The sequence below is a fragment of the Cucumis melo genome, chromosome 6, assembly GCF_025177605.1.
Source record: "Cucumis melo cultivar AY chromosome 6, USDA_Cmelo_AY_1.0, whole genome shotgun sequence".
Lineage (NCBI taxonomy): Eukaryota > Viridiplantae > Streptophyta > Magnoliopsida > Cucurbitales > Cucurbitaceae > Cucumis > Cucumis melo.
In genome coordinates, this window is record NC_066862.1 from 22861518 (window position 1) to 22880866 (window position 19349).

At 33.3% G+C, this 19349-nt stretch overlaps 3 protein-coding genes and 1 long non-coding RNA gene across 6 annotated transcripts; 3 read left to right on the forward strand and 1 right to left on the reverse strand.

Moving 5' to 3' along the window:
- The first annotated feature begins 360 nt into the window (after positions 1-360).
- Positions 361-1429, forward strand: LOC127150074 (uncharacterized). Its single transcript, XM_051086856.1, has 4 exons — positions 361-616; positions 692-883; positions 965-1319; positions 1405-1429. Exons 1-3 carry the CDS (start codon positions 567-569, stop codon positions 1233-1235), a joined length of 513 nt encoding a protein of 170 aa, XP_050942813.1. The 5' UTR covers positions 361-566; the 3' UTR covers positions 1236-1319; positions 1405-1429.
- Positions 1430-3783: 2354 nt separating this feature from the next.
- Positions 3784-12624, forward strand: LOC103491765 (AUGMIN subunit 6). The gene is made up of 13 exons (XM_051086857.1): positions 3784-4108; positions 4208-4264; positions 4416-4510; positions 4762-4912; positions 5284-5409; positions 5520-5676; positions 7070-7130; positions 7212-7491; positions 9735-9860; positions 10651-10815; positions 10899-11148; positions 11278-11754; positions 11870-12624. The coding sequence occupies exons 1-13, from the start codon at positions 3893-3895 to the stop codon at positions 11908-11910; spliced, it is 2202 nt and encodes a 733-aa protein (XP_050942814.1). The 5' UTR covers positions 3784-3892; the 3' UTR covers positions 11911-12624.
- LOC103491766 (uncharacterized) lies at positions 8258-14988 on the reverse strand. The gene is made up of 2 exons (XR_538129.3): positions 14449-14988; positions 8258-8849 (listed from the first exon to the last, which is right to left on the reverse strand). It is a non-coding gene; the product is annotated as an uncharacterized LOC103491766 (long non-coding RNA).
- A 2187-nt stretch (positions 14989-17175) lies between these two features.
- On the forward strand, positions 17176-19349 carry LOC103491764 (probable purine permease 10). 3 transcript variants are annotated; one of them, XM_008451837.3, is made up of 3 exons: positions 17176-17297; positions 17438-17519; positions 17956-19349. In XM_008451837.3, exons 2-3 carry the CDS (start codon positions 17483-17485, stop codon positions 19062-19064), a joined length of 1146 nt encoding a protein of 381 aa, XP_008450059.1. In that variant the 5' UTR covers positions 17176-17297; positions 17438-17482; the 3' UTR covers positions 19065-19349. The 3 variants fall into 3 exon arrangements, with proteins under 3 accessions (XP_008450059.1, XP_008450056.1, XP_050942816.1); XM_008451834.3 differs by having other exon boundaries at positions 17178-17301; XM_051086859.1 differs by having other exon boundaries at positions 17185-17319.

The window sequence follows — 19349 nt, forward strand, 5'->3', positions numbered from 1 at the left end:
GGGTGGTAGTAGGATAGCTTGAAGTATTTTGTTGTTAATAATTAGGTTGTGTTGGCTATCCTGCAGTTATGGTAGTCTCTGTAGTTTGGAGGGGTTTGTAGGATGCGAAGATATTTTGAAGTATTTTGTTGTTAATAATTAGGTTGTGTTGGCTATCCTACAGTTATGGTAGCATCTATAGTTTGAACTTAGTTATTGAAAAATAGTGAAAATTCAGTAAGTTATGGATGTGAGAGAGTGAGAGACATATGTTTCTAATCAAATCTATTTATGTTTTAGGGACTTAAACGATGGATAAGGGTTGGATGAAACTTAGAAATGCATTACACATTTATATATGATTTCATTTGAAACATATCTAACTTTAACCAATCTAATGTGTTATGTTTGTAATGTGTAGCGATTGTTTGTGCTTGATTTCAATGATCAAGCAATGAACAGGTTTGTTGAGCATCAGATGCTCACGACCTTTAAAGAGTTCCGAGCTGACTATCATAAACATTTCAAAAAGTACAGTGACCCGGAGGAGGCTCGTGCCAACCCACCAAACGCATTGGTTGGACGTGATGAGGATTGACACTTCCTCTGCGACCATTATATCAGTCGTGCATTCCAGGTATTTGTCATGATTAATTATGATAACAAGTTTTAATATGTATAAGAAATAAACAATATAATTGTTTTAATGCAGGAGCAATCACGGACAAACAAGGCTGCTAGACAGAAGCAGCCTTACAATCATAGTAGCGGGTCCAAGTCGTTTCTACAACGACAGTATGAGCTCGCTGAAAGAAGAGGGCAGCTGGTCGATCGTGTGGAATTGTTTCGGGAAACACACGTTTGAGCTGGGACATTCGTGTCGCAGGCCGCCGAGGATGCGCATGTAAGTTATACCCTTATTAATTATCCACTTTTATTATATATTTTTACGCGTTACCTAACATAATTTTTAAATTTGTTGCAGAATTAAATACTGGAACTCCAATCCCAGCCTACCCCAAAGGGTAGTCAGCCACTTTCTGAGGATGAGATATGCGATCAGGTGTTGGGTAGACAACCAGGCTACTCAAAAGGCCTTGGTTGGGGACCCAAGCCGAAAGCCCGCAGAACGGCAAGTGCAAGCAGTTCGTCGACATCTTCTTCGCAGTCCACCCAAAAAGAAATTGAATTACAAGCTAAACTTCATGAAGCTTTGGAACGGATTGAAGTACAAGATAGAAATCACCAAGCATTAGCTTCACAAGTGGAAGCTATGAAAAAGATGATTGAAGACCTAACTCGTGCATAACAGGGACCACCGCATGATCCCTAGCTCTACGGTACGTCGTATATGTCTCTATTATTCTTAAGTTTTTGCAATATATGATTATGTATTAAACTTAGTTATTTTTATACCATTTTTAGGACCGAAGGTGTAGAATGACACGCATACGCACCTCGTTGGGAGATTTTTCATTATGTTTATGTTTTTTCTATTTTGAGAACTATATTTTTTTGTAGTCAACTTATTCGTATTATTAATTTTAATTCTATTTTTTTAATTTGTGTTTGTATATTTATTAATTTATTTTAATTTAATCCAAAACGTCGCGAAATTTTTTTGAGCAATCCGAACATCATTGTGAATGTTTGAGCAAAATATTATAAGGAAAAAAGTAAAAATAAAATATTTAAAAAAATATATAAAAAAATTTCCCGACGTTCATTACGTCGGGAAAAAAACGTCGGAAAACAGGTTTTCCCAACGCCGAGTTGGTACGACGTCGGGAAATCCTCTCGCGATGCAGTTCTCCCGACGTTCTTCCCGACGCCATTTTATACGTCGGGATATCCTTTCCCGACGTACTTTGCATTTTCGCCGACGTATTTGTGCGTCGGGAGTACACCCGTCTCTTGTAGTGGTTCTATGTGCATAACTTTAAATAGCACACTTTCATCCTGTAACCAATGAAAATTTAAGGAGCAAATGAGTTATGTGGATCTCAATCATAGTTATTGAAAGTTTAAGAGGTGACTCGCTTTCTCTAACAACATTTTTGGCTAATTTTACTACACATTAATTCATATTGTCAAGATATTGATGTTTAATTTAAGTTTGGTCTCCTAACTTTGCTCAGAAAACATTTTTCATTAAATATTTTAATTTGTTTTATTTGCTATGGATTGTTGGAAATAACTAACATGACAAATGATAATAATAATAACAATAAGACGAGAAAAGGTTTAATTACCGGTTGCAAGAATTAATTGTTTTTATTTCTTCCAAGAATTAATCTCAGATAATTCTAAAATGGTTTCTACTTTTAAATCTTCAATTATTATTATTTTTTTAAATAGCGGTCTTAGCTTTTAGAAGAAGGATATTCTTTTTTTTTCTTTCTACAGGCTTCAAGGTTTTTCTCTAAATATTTATTTATCGATTTCATTTTATACTTCAACGAGTGCACGTTTGAGTTGTGAGGTTGTGTTAACTTTGAAAAACAATTAGCATATGCAATGTAGCACTAAGGTCGTGATTCATCACGGTACAACAAGGCTAAGAAGACAATTCGGTGGGTTTTGAAAATAATAAAAAAGGAAAAAGAAAAAACGAAAAGAAAACTGGGGCGCACGTTAGCATCGTTTCTCTCATCATTTCAAAAGAAATTTGACATCCAAAGTCTTGTTTATTTCCCGGACCCACGGTCTTTCTTTAATCACCAAATCCAACCCCACCACCTTTCCCTAATTAACACAACTGCCCCCAACTTTTTCAAATTTGGGCATCTTTCATAATTACAGAAATTGTCAAGCCCCTGCCATTTTTCCCACAGGTGATCTAAACATCTATCCATTTTAGTTCAATTCCAATTCCTCCTTAAAATCATATTTTCTTATAAACATATTTGTAGCATAACAATTAAACTAATGAATTTAGAATCAAACTCCTCAAACAAAAAATTAATGTCCCAATTCTAATCTTTCAAAATTTTTTTGCTATACTTACGGATATTTTACTTCATTTTTTTTAATATTTTAAAAAGATATTATATTTTTTAAAATTATTTTTACAATTCAAAATCTCATAAAATTGAGAAACCTTCCTAACTTAACTTATAGTTTAAAAATCCTAAAATTAAATGCTCATGTTCTAGAAATCGATGTTTTAAAAAATATAACAAAGCGACAAAATATTTACACGATATAGAACAATTCCGAAAACTAAAAAAATTCATAGGCCCACGGTGTAAAATACCAAAACACGATCGTTTAGATTTGAATATAGTACATGTATCGTTTAATTTAGTTACATGATCCTTTAGATTTGTTTAAACAAAAATTTTCAAAATTCTTTTCTTACGTGATCGTTTATTTTTTCAAGATTTTTGATACATTTGGATTTGGCTAAACGGTTTTTTAAATTATTTTGCTATGATCATTTATTTTTTCAAGATTTTTTGGTACACAATTGTTTTCTTAATTCTTTTTTTAGAATGGACTCCTTCAATGATTTTTTTTTAAGATTCTTTATACACGAGAGAAGAAAGAAAGAAAAATGATAGAAAAAAATCGAATAAAAGAACAAAATATTTAAAAATAACTAACTTTATGCCACCGTAAATATTTGTTAGTTTTGTACTTTTCTTTAATTCAGATATGAACCACTTATCAAAGTTGAGGGTAAAAAAAAAAAAAAAAGGCTAGGTGACGAAATTTAAAAATTAGAAGGACCAACATGCAATTGAAGATTCAAATAATATTTATCTGTTTTTATTATATTTTTTTTTGAAGAAAAGAAAAGAACTTTCGGAATCGTGCAGACGCAAAAGGGGAGAGAGAAACCAAAGAAGAAACCTAAGAGAAAAAGCAAAGCAAGAAATTTAGAGAAGAGAGGTTGGTTTCTGAGTTGGTGATGACGATGGACAGGGAGAAGGAGAGGGAGATTGAGCTCGAAAGTGCAATGTACACTAACTGTTTGCTTTTAGGTCTCGATCCGGCCGTTATCGGCGTCGGAGCTTCCAACGGTACCCCTCGAGTTGGTCTTTTTCGTCACTCCAATCCAAAACTTGGCGAACAGCTCCTCTACTTCATTCTATCTTCCCTCCGAGGACCCGCTCAATCCGCCAAAGTAACATTTTCTTTGTTCTCTTTCTTCAATTTTGATTTTACTGCCCTCTTCGGTTTCTAATTCCCTCCGATCCGCTGCTTTTTTTGGGGATCTTGACAGGATTTCGATAAGGTTTGGCCTATCTTTGATTCCGCGCAATCCAGGGACTTCCGGAAGGTATAATTTTCGGTCTCGTTATTGTTTTTTCACTCCTTTCTTCCCGCTCGTCAATTCTGGTGAATTGGTGCATGGAGGTAATTTGAATTTCGATTTTTAACTTTACTTTTCGGATTAATTTAGGTTTCTGGTTGGTCGAATATTTTTCTAGGTCGTGCAAGGGATCATCAGTGAGCTTGAATCTCAAGGTGCATTACCCAGGAGTAATTCGAGGGTTTCGTCTCTTGCTACCTGCTGTGGACCGAGGTCAGTTCATGTTCCTATTTATGGTTTGTAATTTCCCGCTCTTCAGAATAGTTTCTCATGAGCTCTTTGGGTATAGAGTCAATAATAGAAAAAAATTGCTACTCGTAGAGATAAGCAACACTGCTTATATCTTTAGTAGGCATGTTCGAGCAATTATGCTAACATTTGGGTCAAACTTACAATTCAGTTTAGGATAGCATTCATGCGAACAAACAAATAGAGAGTCACTTGAGTTGGATAATTGTGTGCAGGTTTGTTGAACTGTTGTGGCAACTTTCCTTGCATGCTTTGCGGGAGGTTCACAGACGCACTTTTGCTGCTGACGTTGCATCTAATCCACTTCCTGCACCGTTGACGGATGTAGCCTTTTCACATGCTGCTACATTACTTCCCGTGACGAAGGTAGTTGTTAGTTAGAGTTATCAGACAACTGTGTCATTCTCCAGTGTAATTAATAACCAAATTATGAACTTCAAGCTACACTTGTCATGCACGATTGTTGAAGAATTATCTGTCATGTATGAATTAATTGTCACGTACAAAGTGGCTTTCCAGATTGTTAATGAACCCATATTGAAATCATCCAATACAGACCTAGTAGTAACGGAAACAGTGAGCTTACTTGCCTGTAGCTTTATGAAACAGTGACTCAAGCCCTTCATCTCAACAGGATATAACTTTTTGTGTCTCTGTCTTTCTGTATGTACTTGGTAGATTCCAAACTATTTTATGGTTATCTGCAAAGATTTATTTGGTCTCTTTATCTCAAATAGGCTAGAATTGCACTTGAAAGAAGAAGATTTCTCAAGAATGCTGAAACAGCTGTGCAACGTCAAGCCATGTGGTCTAATTTGGCTCATGAAATGACTGCTGAGTTTCGTGGCCTTTGTGCTGAGGAGGTGTTTACTGTTTCCTAAGAAACTTATAGCTATCCCTTTTAAGATATCTTTTGGCATTCATGATTGTGTCTCATCATTTTCTTCCCTACTGTTTGAATCATGGATGCCAGGCTTATCTGCAGCAAGAGCTAGAAAAACTACATGATCTGAGAAACAAAGTAAAATTGGAAGGGGAGCTGTGGGATGACCTCGTATCGAGTTCAAGTCAAAACTCACATTTAGTTTCAAAGGCTACTCGTTTGTGGGAGTCTATATTGGCACGCAAAAGTTAGTATAATGTTTTCATTCTGGCACAAAAATCTGTTTCCTGAACTCTCAAGCTACATTGTGAATTGATTTTTTTCCTCAGATTATATTTTTTAGGTTTAGTTTTTGAATTCATTTTAATTGAATAGGACCACTATTTTCCATTGAAGGAATAAGGGATTCATGGATAAAGGTTCCAATAGTTAATATCTTTTCAGAACTAACTGATGTTTTTTTTATTTGGTGGTTTTCTTTCTTTAAAGTTATTATTCTCTGGATGGCCAATATATGCAAGTTGGTGATGTAAAATTCTCATGTCCTGCATACTAAATGCTAGGGAACTTTTGGTCCTTTGAACTTTGAAGATTATGTCTGATAGGTTTCTTAACTTAAGCTTATAATAGTTGATAGGTTCCTAAACTTTCAATGTTATGTTTAATAGGTATCTAAACATTAAAAACGGTCTAATATGCCTTTGAACTTTCAATTGATATATAATAGATCTCTAAAACCTATTAGGTCCTTCACTTATATACTTTTTGAAGTACAAGGGCCTATTAAACACAAAATTCAGAGTTCAATTACTTATAGTAACATACTAGGTATATTTTAAGTTTTGGTACTTACTAGACACAACCAACTCATTTTGGGTACCAAACTTTTAATTTGATTTTCTTTTTTCTTTTCTACATAAAAAATCTTTCTTCTCTCATAGAAAAATGTGCCTTTCTTTTCTTTTGCAGACTTCGGACACTGGTATATTTTCTTGTGGCATGCAATTTAAATAATTGACATGCTCTATTTTATTTTTCAAATGCTTCCGTTTTCATTTCCTATGGAGAAAACGGTCATTTGTGATGCTTCCATTCTGATTTGTTATTTCATACTATTCCTACTGAAGAGTGTATACTTTAGATTTGCATTTAAGTGAATAATAGAGGTTATTCAATGCTTGTACCGCTGGAAAACATATTACTTTCTAATGCTTTAATCTTCTATTCATGATTAGTTATGAGATCATATAAATGGAAAAATGGGAAAAATAGCTGGTTTCTAGGTTTTCTTCAAAGCCTGTATTTTGGGCTTTGTGGCCGGCAATGAATATTGAGTTACTTGCCGGTTTGCTTTTGTTAATAATTGGAGATCTAGGAAAACTGCCTTGCTTCTTTTTCATTTTGTTGTGTGAAAAAAATGCAAATTTATGAACTATAAAAGATCACTTTGGGTTTTTTTTTTGGCCAATTTGCTTACTTGGAAATTCATTACCGTATTATTTTTTGAGGATTGAAATCTGAACCTTTTCAGTTCAGCTTGTAGATCATTATTTTTGTTATTGAATTTTATTTGACAACCATTATCGAAGTGAGGTTGCTCAATATCCTTTCGCTAATTCAATATATATCTCCATGATCAGGTCAGCATGAAGTCCTTGCTTCAGGTCCTATAGAGGATTTAATTGCCCACCGGGAGCATAGGTGCACTATTTTGTTTTAATTTAGTTTAAAAAGAGGCAATACCATATTCTAAGCTAATTTTTATGTTATATTCACCCTTAGGTATCGCATTTCTGGATCATCTCTACGTGCAGCCATGGATCAGAGCTCTCAGGTTCCTTACACAGACGTTCTGGCTAGTCAGTCAAGTGATTTAGATTCAGTGTTTGTGGATGACAAAGATCAGAGTGACAGATCATATGCCAGCTCACAAATAAGTGATGATTCAGTCTCATGGATGGATGATAGGAGTGGAAGAGTCCATCCCACTGTTGACGTTGCAGAAATCATAAGGCGTTGGACTCATGCTTTACAGCGTATTCATAAACAGTCACTCCATCTGGTATGTTTTCTTATTTATTTATTTATTTATTTATATTTTTATTTTTGGGTAGGTGAGATATTGTGAAGTAGTTCAATCTCTATATGAATTGGTATGACTTAATGCAAATAATTCCTTGGATGTAATTGTAATTTGGATGTCTTAGTTTGAAGTGCATATTAAATATTTTTTAGTTGTAGGCTTGTAGATGTAGTTGTAGCACAACTTTATAGTTTGGTGATCTATTATTACCAACATGAGTATAATTCAATGGTTAAGGTCACTGTACTCTTTCCCTTTAAGTATAGATTTAAATTCGCACTCCCACAATTTTTTTACTATAAGGGCAAATTGCAATTACACTCTTAAATTTTCAATGGTGAACATTGATACCTCAAACTTATATGAATGTGAGAATTGGACATTGAAACTTACATAGTTGTAGTAATTGGACCCCTGAATATTTAATGATAAAAATTGAAACCTCAAACTCGCCCTTAAACCCATGGAAATTTACCCTTAAACATTTATTTTTAAAAATTAAATTTTTAATTAGTTATTAAAATTGGTTGTTAGGGGCTCTCTTCATCCTTTTGTTTAATTGATTATGTTTCTTTCCTACTTCAATAGCCTAACAAACGCAATAGTGGCACTAAACGAAAGGATGAAGAGAGCCCCTCAAAAGATATACTAAATGCAATCCACATAAAGAAAAATAAAATGTCAAATTAATGACAATAACAAAATACAATACAAACACTGAAATACGATACAAAAGGCAACATTAGAGATTAAAATACAATAGTCCATAAAATAGAGTAGAGAAGATTAGTGGCCCATTAGAGACAGATCAATCAGTGAAGAAGAAGATTAGAAGGAGAACTAAGAAGATAAAAGTTCTTTGTCACTTGTTGAAGATAATCAAGTGAGTTATTTTTTGTATGACTTTGTGGGGACTCAAATGTGGATATGAAGAATAAATGATTCTAGGGCTTGGTTTTTATTTTTGTTTTTCTTTTAGTTTTGGGTTGGGGTAGTGTGCTTTATAAATAGGTTGCTTAGTTATGGAAGGGGGCATGCGTATCCTATACTACAGAAAAAAAGAAAAAACCAGATACAGTACAGCGCACGTAAGATACGTATCTAAGGAGTATTTGGGAGTATGGATATCTGATATGTATCTCATTCTGATTCTCCACCTCACAAGAAGTATCTATACTTCATAGATGAAGATCGACGACATCAGTTACATGACTGGGTTTGGGATCCATGCCACCTTCTCTGTACATCTTTCTGTTTCTTCTTTGTTCATCGTTTTGTCGCTTTGTGCCAAAACTTCTTTTGTCATCGAGCCAGATGCTAGTCTTTTTGACGCCAATCTGGTAAAATTAGTTAATCATTTAATTTTAGTAGCACATTTCAATAACTAGATAGAAATTTAGTTTTTAAAACTAAATGTTTAAGGGTCAAGTTTCTACTATTTTACAAGTTTAGGGGCCCAATTTTAACGTTTGATGGGTTTGAGGTTTCAATTTTCATCATTATATTTTTGGGGGTCTAATATATACAACTATGCAAGTTTGAGGGTCTAATTTTAACCATTGTAAATATTTAGGGCTCAATATTTGCAATTGAAAGTTTGAGGATTTGCAACTACAATCATACTTGGGGGTGGTTTTTGCAATTTGCCCAAGAAAAAAAGATCAATAATCTATCATTACTATCTTTTCATACTTAGATTTATAGCCTGTAGTATCTAAAAAATGAGACATTCATGATTAAACCTAAGAAAAGGACATGATGTGGAGACATCACAAACTCTTACGAATAGTTCTCATCTCAAAGGTCCTACAAAATTGCACTATCCCCAAGTCTTTTTCAGTTGAAGCATCTGAATGATGTGTGTAACTTTATGAAATATGAACCTTTGGGAATGAATTTTAATAACTTGTCTATGAGTTGTTATCATTTTCCTGATTTTGTCTCTATGAGTTGATTTTTCATTGGTTTGGCTAATGTTTTTCCTTTCAAACACTGCATTGTTTTGAATGTGTTGCTATATGTGATGTGACCGTATAATATGTAGGATCATCCCTATATATAAAACCTAGCAGGCATATATTTAATATTTCCTTACTGTGAGGTTTAACTTTTTCTCTTGTGTGGTTTAGTTCTTTTCTGGACGAACTTTAGACTCTAGCTCAATTATTTTATAAACTTTTCTTAATGGGAAATTTAAAAGTCTGTCATGAACTGATCTTTAGGCAAAAGCTAATGATGGGGAAGGTCCTGAAATTTTAAGAGGTTCACATGATGGCGGTACAAGTGGCCATGCTGAGTCTTTGTCAGCAACTCTTGCTGAACATCAACAACACCTGGCAAGCTTACAGGTTTTTATCAAACACCTTTTTATAATTCAGTAATTGTGAGCAACCAACATTTCGTCTTTTTTGAAGTACTCCTTGTTAGAAATAGTGGGCTTGGGTCATGTTGAAAGCCCAAAGGCAGTTGAGATTTACTTTACTTTAATGTTTTATTATTTTAATTAGGCTTGTGTTACCTATAAATATTTTTGCCTTTGTACCTTTATTATCATAAGAAAATAATAAGAAATATCAGCATCGTGGTTTTTCTCCTTGTACTAAGGTTTCCATGTAAATTTGTGTTTGTTATACATCTCTACTTTCAATACTTGAAAACTTCATATAGCCCTTTTTGTGTGCGTGTGTATGGGTGGGTGGGGGGATGATGAAAAGGTAGAACAAAATGAGATTTTAATTTTTTTTAATTGTTGGTTAGAACTAAGAGACATTGGATTCTGTACGAAGTCCTGCAAGGGACATTAATTTTTCAAAAGCTACAATTAACTTATAATTGATTTTACAAACACAAAAAGTACTTAAAATTCTCTCATAATCACTTTAGCTCCTGCAAACTAAAAATTTTTCCAAGTAGAGTCTAAATCAAAGAGTCGTTTAGGTTTCTAAGGCTGGTTATGTGGATGCTCTTAAAATTCTGGTACTAAAATTTGTGCTTTGATGGATCGTATTACTTTGTTGGTTTCTGTGTTCCATATGTAATCCTGGCTTTAAAATTGCCCTGTCTGTTGGGGGATAACTAGGTTTGTCCACGTGTGTGTTTCTTATCTTGACAACAATGTTTGATTGTTTGTACGTGCAGGTGCTCATCAATCAATTGAAGGAAGTTGCTCCAGGAATACAGAAATCAATATCAGATTGTACAGAGAAAGTGAACAATATATCCTTAAGTCTACCTCCAGTGACCAAACATCCTGTTCGATCTATGTCGTCACCTACGCAAGCACAGACTAGTGGACGAACATCGGTAATCGTTAATAAGCTGTTTTTAACATCCAAAATGATTCAATCTGCTTAATGAAGTTTTCTCGGTTTTTCTGAATTACTCAGGTAAGTAGCACTGATGAGGTTTCTGAGGTGACTTCAAAAATGTCTTCTGTTCAACTTGACAAGGTGTCTGCCAGTCCTACTTTAAAGCTCCCCCAATTGTTTAGTTTGACACCAAACTCTTCTGGAAAAACGGGAAATACGCAAAAGCGACACACCATGGCATCTCAAACCAGTCAAGTAGAAAATTCATCTGAAAACAAATCACTTGATCAGCCCTCTTCAAACGATCATATAAACAGCCTGTCACAAGGTTTGGCACATTCACTCATATCCTTCATTTCAGCTGGCTGGTTAAATCTCATTTTTAACTTCAGCGATAGGTTAAACTTATTCAGCCTCATCTTGATCATCTATGTTCAATTTTCTTTGTCATCAATAGATACAGAGACTTCTTATGTTCAGAATTTAAAGAGATCAGTCAGAGAAGCTGCTCTTTCGATGAAATACAGCAATTCAGAACCATCTCGAGAAGGTCCTTCTGATGGAAGTGCAGAACACTTTTTTGTTCCTCTTTCAGGAACTGGATTTTCTCGATTAGGCCCAGAAAGTAAAGGAGCTTCCACAAGGAGTAGAAGGCTGTCTGTTCCTCAAATGGATGTTTGCTTGCCTGAGAGTCCTGCTTTTGACTTTAATAATGGAATCAGTTTCAATGAATTTACTGATGCATTAAATGATCTGGATTCTCTTAATGACTTTGATGAATTAAATGGGTTTCTTTCTTCTGCTCGATCAAATACTACAACCTCAGATGGTCGAAAATTAGTTTTTGACATTGATGAAGCTCAGGATCAAGTTTTCTCCCCACCTTTGCTGATGGACTCGTCACTTTTAGCTGATTCTTATGAGGATCTACTTGGTAAGTTAGCTAGACTAGAAAACATCCCAGTTTTGCATCTCATCTTCTGTTTCATTGGTATTTATCCATGAGTATACGTAACAATTTGTCGATGGTTATTCTGAATCCTTTGCAGCTCCGCTATCTGAAACAGAAACTGCAATGATGGAACATTAAGTTCAAATATCACAGCCTTTCATTCTACAGTTTGAGATTATTCACATCTCAACGCTTGTTTTACGAGGTGTATACACCAGATAACCTCGTTGCCCTTGCTACACAAGTGGATGGGTTTTTGTAATGTTTCTGGTAGCCATGTGCCAACTGAGTAGCCATGCTATAAATGGATGACATAGATCTTAAACAAAAAATTCAAAGTTGGGCGGGGCTCTTCATGGATTGGCCACGATCGGGATGGTCATTCAGATTCAGATTTGTATGGTATTTAACCTTTTTGTTGGTTGGTTTTCGGTGATGGTTTTTCAACAGCTTCCAATCTCATTGGAGCGAGGTCTTATTTTTAAAGTGAGCGCAAGTGCATCCAAGTGGTAAGCCATTCAAACATTGGGCTACAATACTAAATTTGGATCAAAGCTTGGGATTGGCAGCCATTTTTGTATCTATTGTTTGATTTAAACATTCAACACTGATTGAGGAGTTCGTTTATATATTTTTGCTGATTTGTATGTTATTACATGATTTGCTAGCTTTACTAGTAATTAGTGTACCTGAGAACGAATATCTGTACATTCTCCTACCAGAATTGTGTTCCTGATTTGTTCATCTTTCAGCTGGATTGTTTGTTCAAATGACAGTGGAACACAACTTGTTTCTCGGGTAACCCCTACAGACCTAACAATATTATCTCTCACCAAATTTTCATTTTCATAACACATGATAAGGGTTTTGGATTGGTAGTTTACTATTTAAAAAATGAGGACTGCTGAGCTAAGCAGTGAAATAGACAGATATGGTAGTTTTTTCTTTGTTTTTTGTTTTCTGTTTTTATTTGATTGACAAGCTGACTTTATAGGATCTAAGAAGCTGCCTGCGTAGAAAAGTATAAGCAGCCATTTATGAAAAGATAGGTGTTAAGGAAATTGACAGCATTAAGGAAATCGTTATGCGTTGAGTTGAATGGAAAAATTCAACGTTAACGTGTAAACAACATAACATGGTCCTATGGGAGGAAAAAACCAAATTAGCTGTGTTTCGAGGGATTTTCTTTCTTCATTAGTTCAAATTATAGCATCAGTGGAATCCATGGATCCCAGGAATTGGTACATAAGACGTACACATAACGTTGAATTTGGACATGGTGGAGTGGGAGTTGAATTTTTTTTAAAAAATATTCCTAGATTATTTTATTTTTATGTTTATTAGTTCATAAATTTTAAGTTTATTTTGAAACATAATACCTAAATTTTGAGTTTATTTTATTTTGGGAGCTTTGAGCGTGAGATTTAGAACCGTTTGGCCTAAGAGTTATAACCCAACCATTGTTTGAGGGAAGAGTTATAACCCAACCATTGTTTGAGGGAAGAGTTATAACCCTTCTTCCCTCTCTCTCCTTTTCCTTAATACCTATTTGACTCTTTGTAACTCTGCCTTTTCAACTTCCTATCCTTTATTATTTTATTTATTTTTTAAGTTTTATTTATCAAACTTGATTTATTTTTGATAAATTTAATGATTTAAAAAGAATATTATTTTTTAATTTATTTTATTTATGAAATTATTTTAATTAAATATTAATTGTGATTAGTTTACCCATTTAGTCCTCATGTTTATTTATTATTCATTTCTTTTATTTATTTTTCATCTTTTCAAATATTTTATTTTAAAACTAATGAATTAAAAAAATAAATTTTATTAGATTCATATATAAAAAATCAAATTAGAGGATTTAACATTAAAATAAATAACTTTTGAATTTTTAAATAACCTAAAAACGGGAAAATAAATCTATTAAAAGGTATTTAAACTTTAAATGTATAGGAATTTTCTTTTAAAAAAATTCAATTTAATGGTGAGGTTTGGTTTAAGATTTATTTCAATTAAATTTTGAATCTAAAAATTTTACCAAATTATGTTCATACTTTTCTAGAACGTAGTCTTTTCTCCTTTTTCTTTATTTTTATATCTTCATTAATTCATTATAATTTTTAAAATAAAAATTAGCACGATTTGTTAAATTAGATATACGAAATCCGTGTATTGGATTTAGAATATGAATTTTTTAAAAAAATTATTCCCACATAATGATTACTTACAAAAGATTTGGCAAATTATTTTAAGACAATTAGGATGATTTTGTGTATTGAAATTAGAATATGAATTTTTTAAAAAATTAATAATTTATTCGTACACAACAATTACATTGAAATTCTCGAAACTTGTTTGATAATTTTAAATCTTGTAAATGATAATCTAATAAAATTTTTTGAAAGTTAAAAAATTCATTTGATATAAACAAGAATAAAGCTCTACTTATACTACTTTCTTTTCAAATTAAAATAGCTTACTACTTCAATCAAACATATTATTATAATCTAAATAAAAAATACAAACTATTGTAATCCAATTGCTATAGCAACTCAATACTATGATAATCTACTTCGTTCTTCCAAACGTAGCCTTAAAGGGAAGGAAGTGTCAGCAATAAACCACACAACTTATACCAAGAAAAATAAAGATAAATACATCTATACATACCCTTTGGCCTTTCGTCCTTGGATATAGGCGACCCATGCATTTGCATTGCGCTCTAAAGAACCCATATCTTTTTGAGACATTTCGTCGAACAATTGAGCTGCTCCACCGGCGTTTAGTCCAATATTGCAGTTTCAATTGTAAACCAAAGTCAGAGCAACACCCTCCACCAACAGAAACATTCTTATTCTAAACTAACCCAAATTAAACATAAAAAGTGGAACCTATTAGCTGAATGATCCTTGAACCTTCGTAATGATGTGGCATGAAGTTGAACGGACGGGAAACTTCGTAAGTCAACTTGGTTGCGCCTATGAGTTATGTTGTGGTCAAATCATTAACATAATTGAAATTGAAATTGTTTGGGCAACTTTGAGTGTTTTTGGGATTAAGGTTTAAAAAAAAAAGTTTTAAAAAAATTTATTTTAAAGGTATCTTAAAGGCTATTTTGAATGATTCTTAAATACTCAAATTTGTTTTAAATACTTGTTTTTTTTTTTTTAAATTACACACTCTAAGATGTATTTCAAACAAACCTTAATAAGAAAGTTTGACGTTAAGTACACTTGCTAAATGTGATCAAAGGTAGACTAATAATAGGAAGACTCGATGATGGAATCATTTTCAATATTTTTATTTTCGGAAGGTAATCCATACGTTGATGTCACCAAGTCCAACAAATACTGTCCACCCATGATTAGCACTTGCATGATCAAAAACACCACTGGACAAATAAAGGCCATCTTTACAATCACCCACTCCAATCACCCTCCTCGTCAATGGGTCATGTATAACATGTTATTGAATTGGATAGTACAATTCAATTCATTGCTTAATTGAGTCACTGAAATTACACTGCACATCAATTGTGGCACATAAAGAACATTCTCTAAGGTCAAACTCTCGTGAATGTCATTATTTTCATTCTATCTACATTTCAATAGTTTCCATTCGACAACTCATCAAGCAACAACAAATCACAAGTAACATGATATGGCGCAGCACAGACAAATGAACATTCTGACCATAGATTTTATAGTTGATTTTTTTTATGACTCGAAAAATTCAAAATTTGTTTGTTGGCATTCCTTTCACAGCTAGCCATCATAAAAGACAAAAGAAATCACAAAACTTCTGTAAGCTTCTTCAGAAAAATTCTTAACAAAACCTTTCGTCTCCACAAAAAGTTCCAACAGAAGCAATAATCCTTCAATCAAATTCCCATACAAGTGATTGAATTTCACAAGTGAGGCTACTTTGAGTGCAATGGTTGGTCGAATAAAATTTTATTCAAATTAGTAGTCAACAACCACCATTGCAACTGATTAAGGCTAAGGTTTTTTCTTCTTCCTGCTTTTATACTCTGACACATTACTACTGCTTTTCTTTCTTCCTTCTGTAAAATCATATATTCAAATGAAAACAAAATAACATCTCTTAATATGGAAATATCTTTCCATATTTTACAAATATTTCACAATATATTAGAATATCTTAATATATCTTTCGACTTCAGCTTTTGTAATAGAGGAATAAGTTAGACAAAGGATCCAAATTGCCAATTCAACATGAGGAGCACCATCATAAACACAGCTTTAAGATTAAAGTCAAATGTCATTTCTATTCTCATGCCAAGTAAACACATGGACCTTTGCACCCCACTCAATAAGGTTGCAATCATATCTAGAGTTTTTCTCTCTAATGAGTCACCAAACTTGTCATTATCCACATTATTTCATTATGATCCCCTCTAAGGATCATTGTCACCTTGGAGATTTCACAATCAAATTCTAAGCTATATGCTTATTCCCAACCTAAAGAAACCAAAAATTCCAGTGAAGTGCTACGCCTTCCGTCCAAAATGTAAAACAAATATATATTATTCTTTAAGAAAAAAATCAAAACTAATTGTTCTCATTTGTTTTATTAAAACCTTCCAAGAAATAATGTTTTTCAACTCAAACTTATATCTATGAATTTGGAAAATGGAAATAGTTGTAAATATAGTTAAATTTTATAAGCCTAATTTAGTAAAATCTTATTAACAAACCCTAATAGTAAAATTCTATTAGCATCTATCGATGATAGACATAGATGATAGTAGTTTATTAATGTCTATCATTATCTACTAGTGATATTTCGTTATATTTATAAATATTTTGGTTCATTTTGATAAATTTGACAACAATCCCATAAATTGTTTTCTAGAAAAACATATCGAGACTTTGAAAAAAAAAAAACTTTTTTACCATAATAGAATACAGTTTTTAAACTACAAAAGTAGTAAATTTAAAAATGGATAGTCTTTTGATAGCTCTCTAATAGACGTCTGGTATATCTAATTACTTATTATATTTATCATATTTGCAATTTGCAAAAAAGGTGTTATAAACTATTTTTTTCTAAACTTTTTTTGTCGTATGATACGATCTATCTTTCTAAGTTTCTTCCTTTCTCTAAAAAAGAATAAAAAAAAAAAAAAGGAAAGAAAAAGAACTATTCTCAATTAAGCTGTCTCTGTAAAACCTTCAGCAAGATAACAATAAACTTTTGATCCTTTTCAATTTGGATTTGTATTCTCTAAAAAGTGGATTATTCTACTATTCATCAACTTGATCTCTCATGCCCCATTCTAGCAGTGTATTTACTCACACTCAAATGTTCTTATATAGTTCAAAAAATGAAGACTTTTCTCATCTCATAATAATAATAATAATAATAATAATAATAATAATAATAATAATAATAAAATTACTTTCTGTCTTCTCAACTTTTGTTTAGGTGTATTTGTGATATAGAGGCAACTGGGTCAATTCTTGTCCCAGAAGAGGACTGTCTTTACCGAGAAAAAAGTTTGTAGGCTTCTCATAATGAGTCAATCAAAATCCTTTTTTTTTTCTTTTTTTTTTTTTGTATTTTTTACTATTACTACTACTACTATTATTATTATTATTTTATTATAAGCACTGATTTTTCTTCTTCTTCTTCATAGCTGATCACTCCGCGTATCACTGAGGAAGCTCTATCACTTTCATTCATGGGAGAAAATCAAGAAAAGTGCATCCAAATAACAGGTCAGTGTTCATCAAATCATAAACAGAGTAAAAGAACATGAAACAAACTTAGCAAATCTTAAGAAAAATTATTTTGAAATTTGTCAGAAATTGAAATGAGAGATAGAATGATATGGATTAGAAAATGTTCCTGCTCTATTTTTTACGATAGATAAAAAACTTTTTATTGATGAGATGAAAAGAGACTAATCCTTAAATTACAAAGAGATATAGAAAATAGAAAACGAGGGAATTAACAGACGCAATAGGATATTTTAACTAGGTTGATAGGTGAATAGTGTCCTGTTGAAAAGAATTTATAGTCTAATTGTGCATTTGTAACCACACCTATTTGACATTCTATGAAGTAATTTTAGATGACTTAAAGTGATCAAACCTATATATGTTTATGGCTAATCTCTTCTAATCTTCTTCATTTTAAACTGTCATCATTCAGGATCAGATGAGATAGCCAAAGAAGGAAATACCACAGAGTCTTCACAAACAATCATCAACCAAACAAAAATGACCCACAAAGCAAATTACATGAAGTGGCTTAAGATCTTTGTCTATATCATCTTTATCCTTCTAGGGCAGGCAGTGGCAACCCTCCTTGGAAGACTGTACTTTGACAAAGGAGGCAAAAGCAAATGGCTAGGAACCTTGGTCCAAGTGGCAGGCTTCCCCATCTTCTTTCCTTATTACATCATAATAGCAACCAAACAAAAAACAAGCACAAACAACATTTCACAAACAGAACAACAACCAACCCTGTTGAAACTAGTTATGGTTTATCTCACATTAGGATTGCTTTTAGCTGCAGATTGCTACTTACTCTCCATTGGCCTCATGTACCTTCCTGTCTCCACTTATTCCCTCATCTCTTCCTCACAATTAGCTTTCAATGCCATCTTCTCCTTCTTCCTCAACTCCCAAAAGTTCACTCCTCCAATCATCAACTCCCTTGTTCTCCTCACCATCTCCTCCACCCTCCTTGTCTTTCAAACAGAATCAGATGGTTCAGCCTACAACAAGACCTCTAAGGCCAAATACATACTTGGCTTCCTCTGCACCATTGCTGGATCAGCAGGCTATGGCCTAGTGCTTTCTTTGACACAGCTGTTCTTCAACAAGGTCATCAAAAGTGAGTCATTCAAGGTCATTGTTGACTTGATCGTTTACCGGTCGTTTGTTGCTTGTCTAGCCATTGTTGTGGGGCTTTTTGTGAGTGGAGAGTGGAGGGGTTTGAAGAAGGAGATGTATGAGTTTGAGTTGGGGAAAGTCTCTTATTTTATGACATTGATATGGACAGCCATTGTATGGAAAGCGTACGCTATTGGGTGTGTTGGTTTGATAGCTGAGGTTTCTTCTCTGTTTTCGAATGCTGTATGTGTTCTGGGATCGCCTTTAGTTCCTGTTGCAGCAGTGATCATTTTTCACGATAAGATGAGTGGGTTGAAAGGTGTTGCAATGGCTTTGGCAGTTTGGGGTTTTATTTCCTATGCTTATCAGCAATATCTTGATGATTGTAATAAGTCCAAGGAGAATTCCAAAAGTTCATTGTGAACAGAAAAAGGAAATGTGAGGAATGCGGCATCATTTGGAGAATTAAAAGGCACTTGACACTTGAAATCAACTTCTGTTAATGAGCTAAGGCCACCCAAGTTTACCACGTGGAAACGTAATAGATTAATGAGAAAGAAAAAGTGGACTCCATTTGACTACTTTTAGAGTTGTTTATTGTGTTATGTAATTATACGGATACATGAGACACACATCCAAATCTCTAATTAAATAACACAATCGAATTGATGAGTTGAGAGTATTCAATCAGATTACACTTAAAAATTA

Bases quoted from the DNA above. Each gene is read 5' to 3' on its own strand.
- LOC103491764 (XM_008451837.3), top strand. From the start codon at position 17,483: ATGGGAGAAAATCAAGAAAAGTGCATCCAAATAACAG. The intron at 17,520-17,955 runs GTCAGTGTTCAT...GTCATCATTCAG, and splicing joins AAAGTGCATCCAAATAACAG to GATCAGATGAGATAGCCAAA.
- LOC103491765 (XM_051086857.1), top strand. From the start codon at position 3,893: ATGACGATGGACAGGGAGAAGGAGAGGGAGATTGAGCTCGAAAGTGCA. The intron at 4,913-5,283 runs GTAGTTGTTAGT...TATCTCAAATAG, and splicing joins CATTACTTCCCGTGACGAAG to GCTAGAATTGCACTTGAAAG. The intron at 10,816-10,898 runs GTAATCGTTAAT...TGAATTACTCAG, and splicing joins AGACTAGTGGACGAACATCG to GTAAGTAGCACTGATGAGGT.
- LOC127150074 (XM_051086856.1), top strand. From the start codon at position 567: ATGAGGATTGACACTTCCTCTGCGACCATTATATCAGTCGTGCATTCC. The intron at 617-691 runs GTATTTGTCATG...GTTTTAATGCAG, and splicing joins ATATCAGTCGTGCATTCCAG to GAGCAATCACGGACAAACAA. The intron at 884-964 runs GTAAGTTATACC...AATTTGTTGCAG, and splicing joins AGGCCGCCGAGGATGCGCAT to AATTAAATACTGGAACTCCA.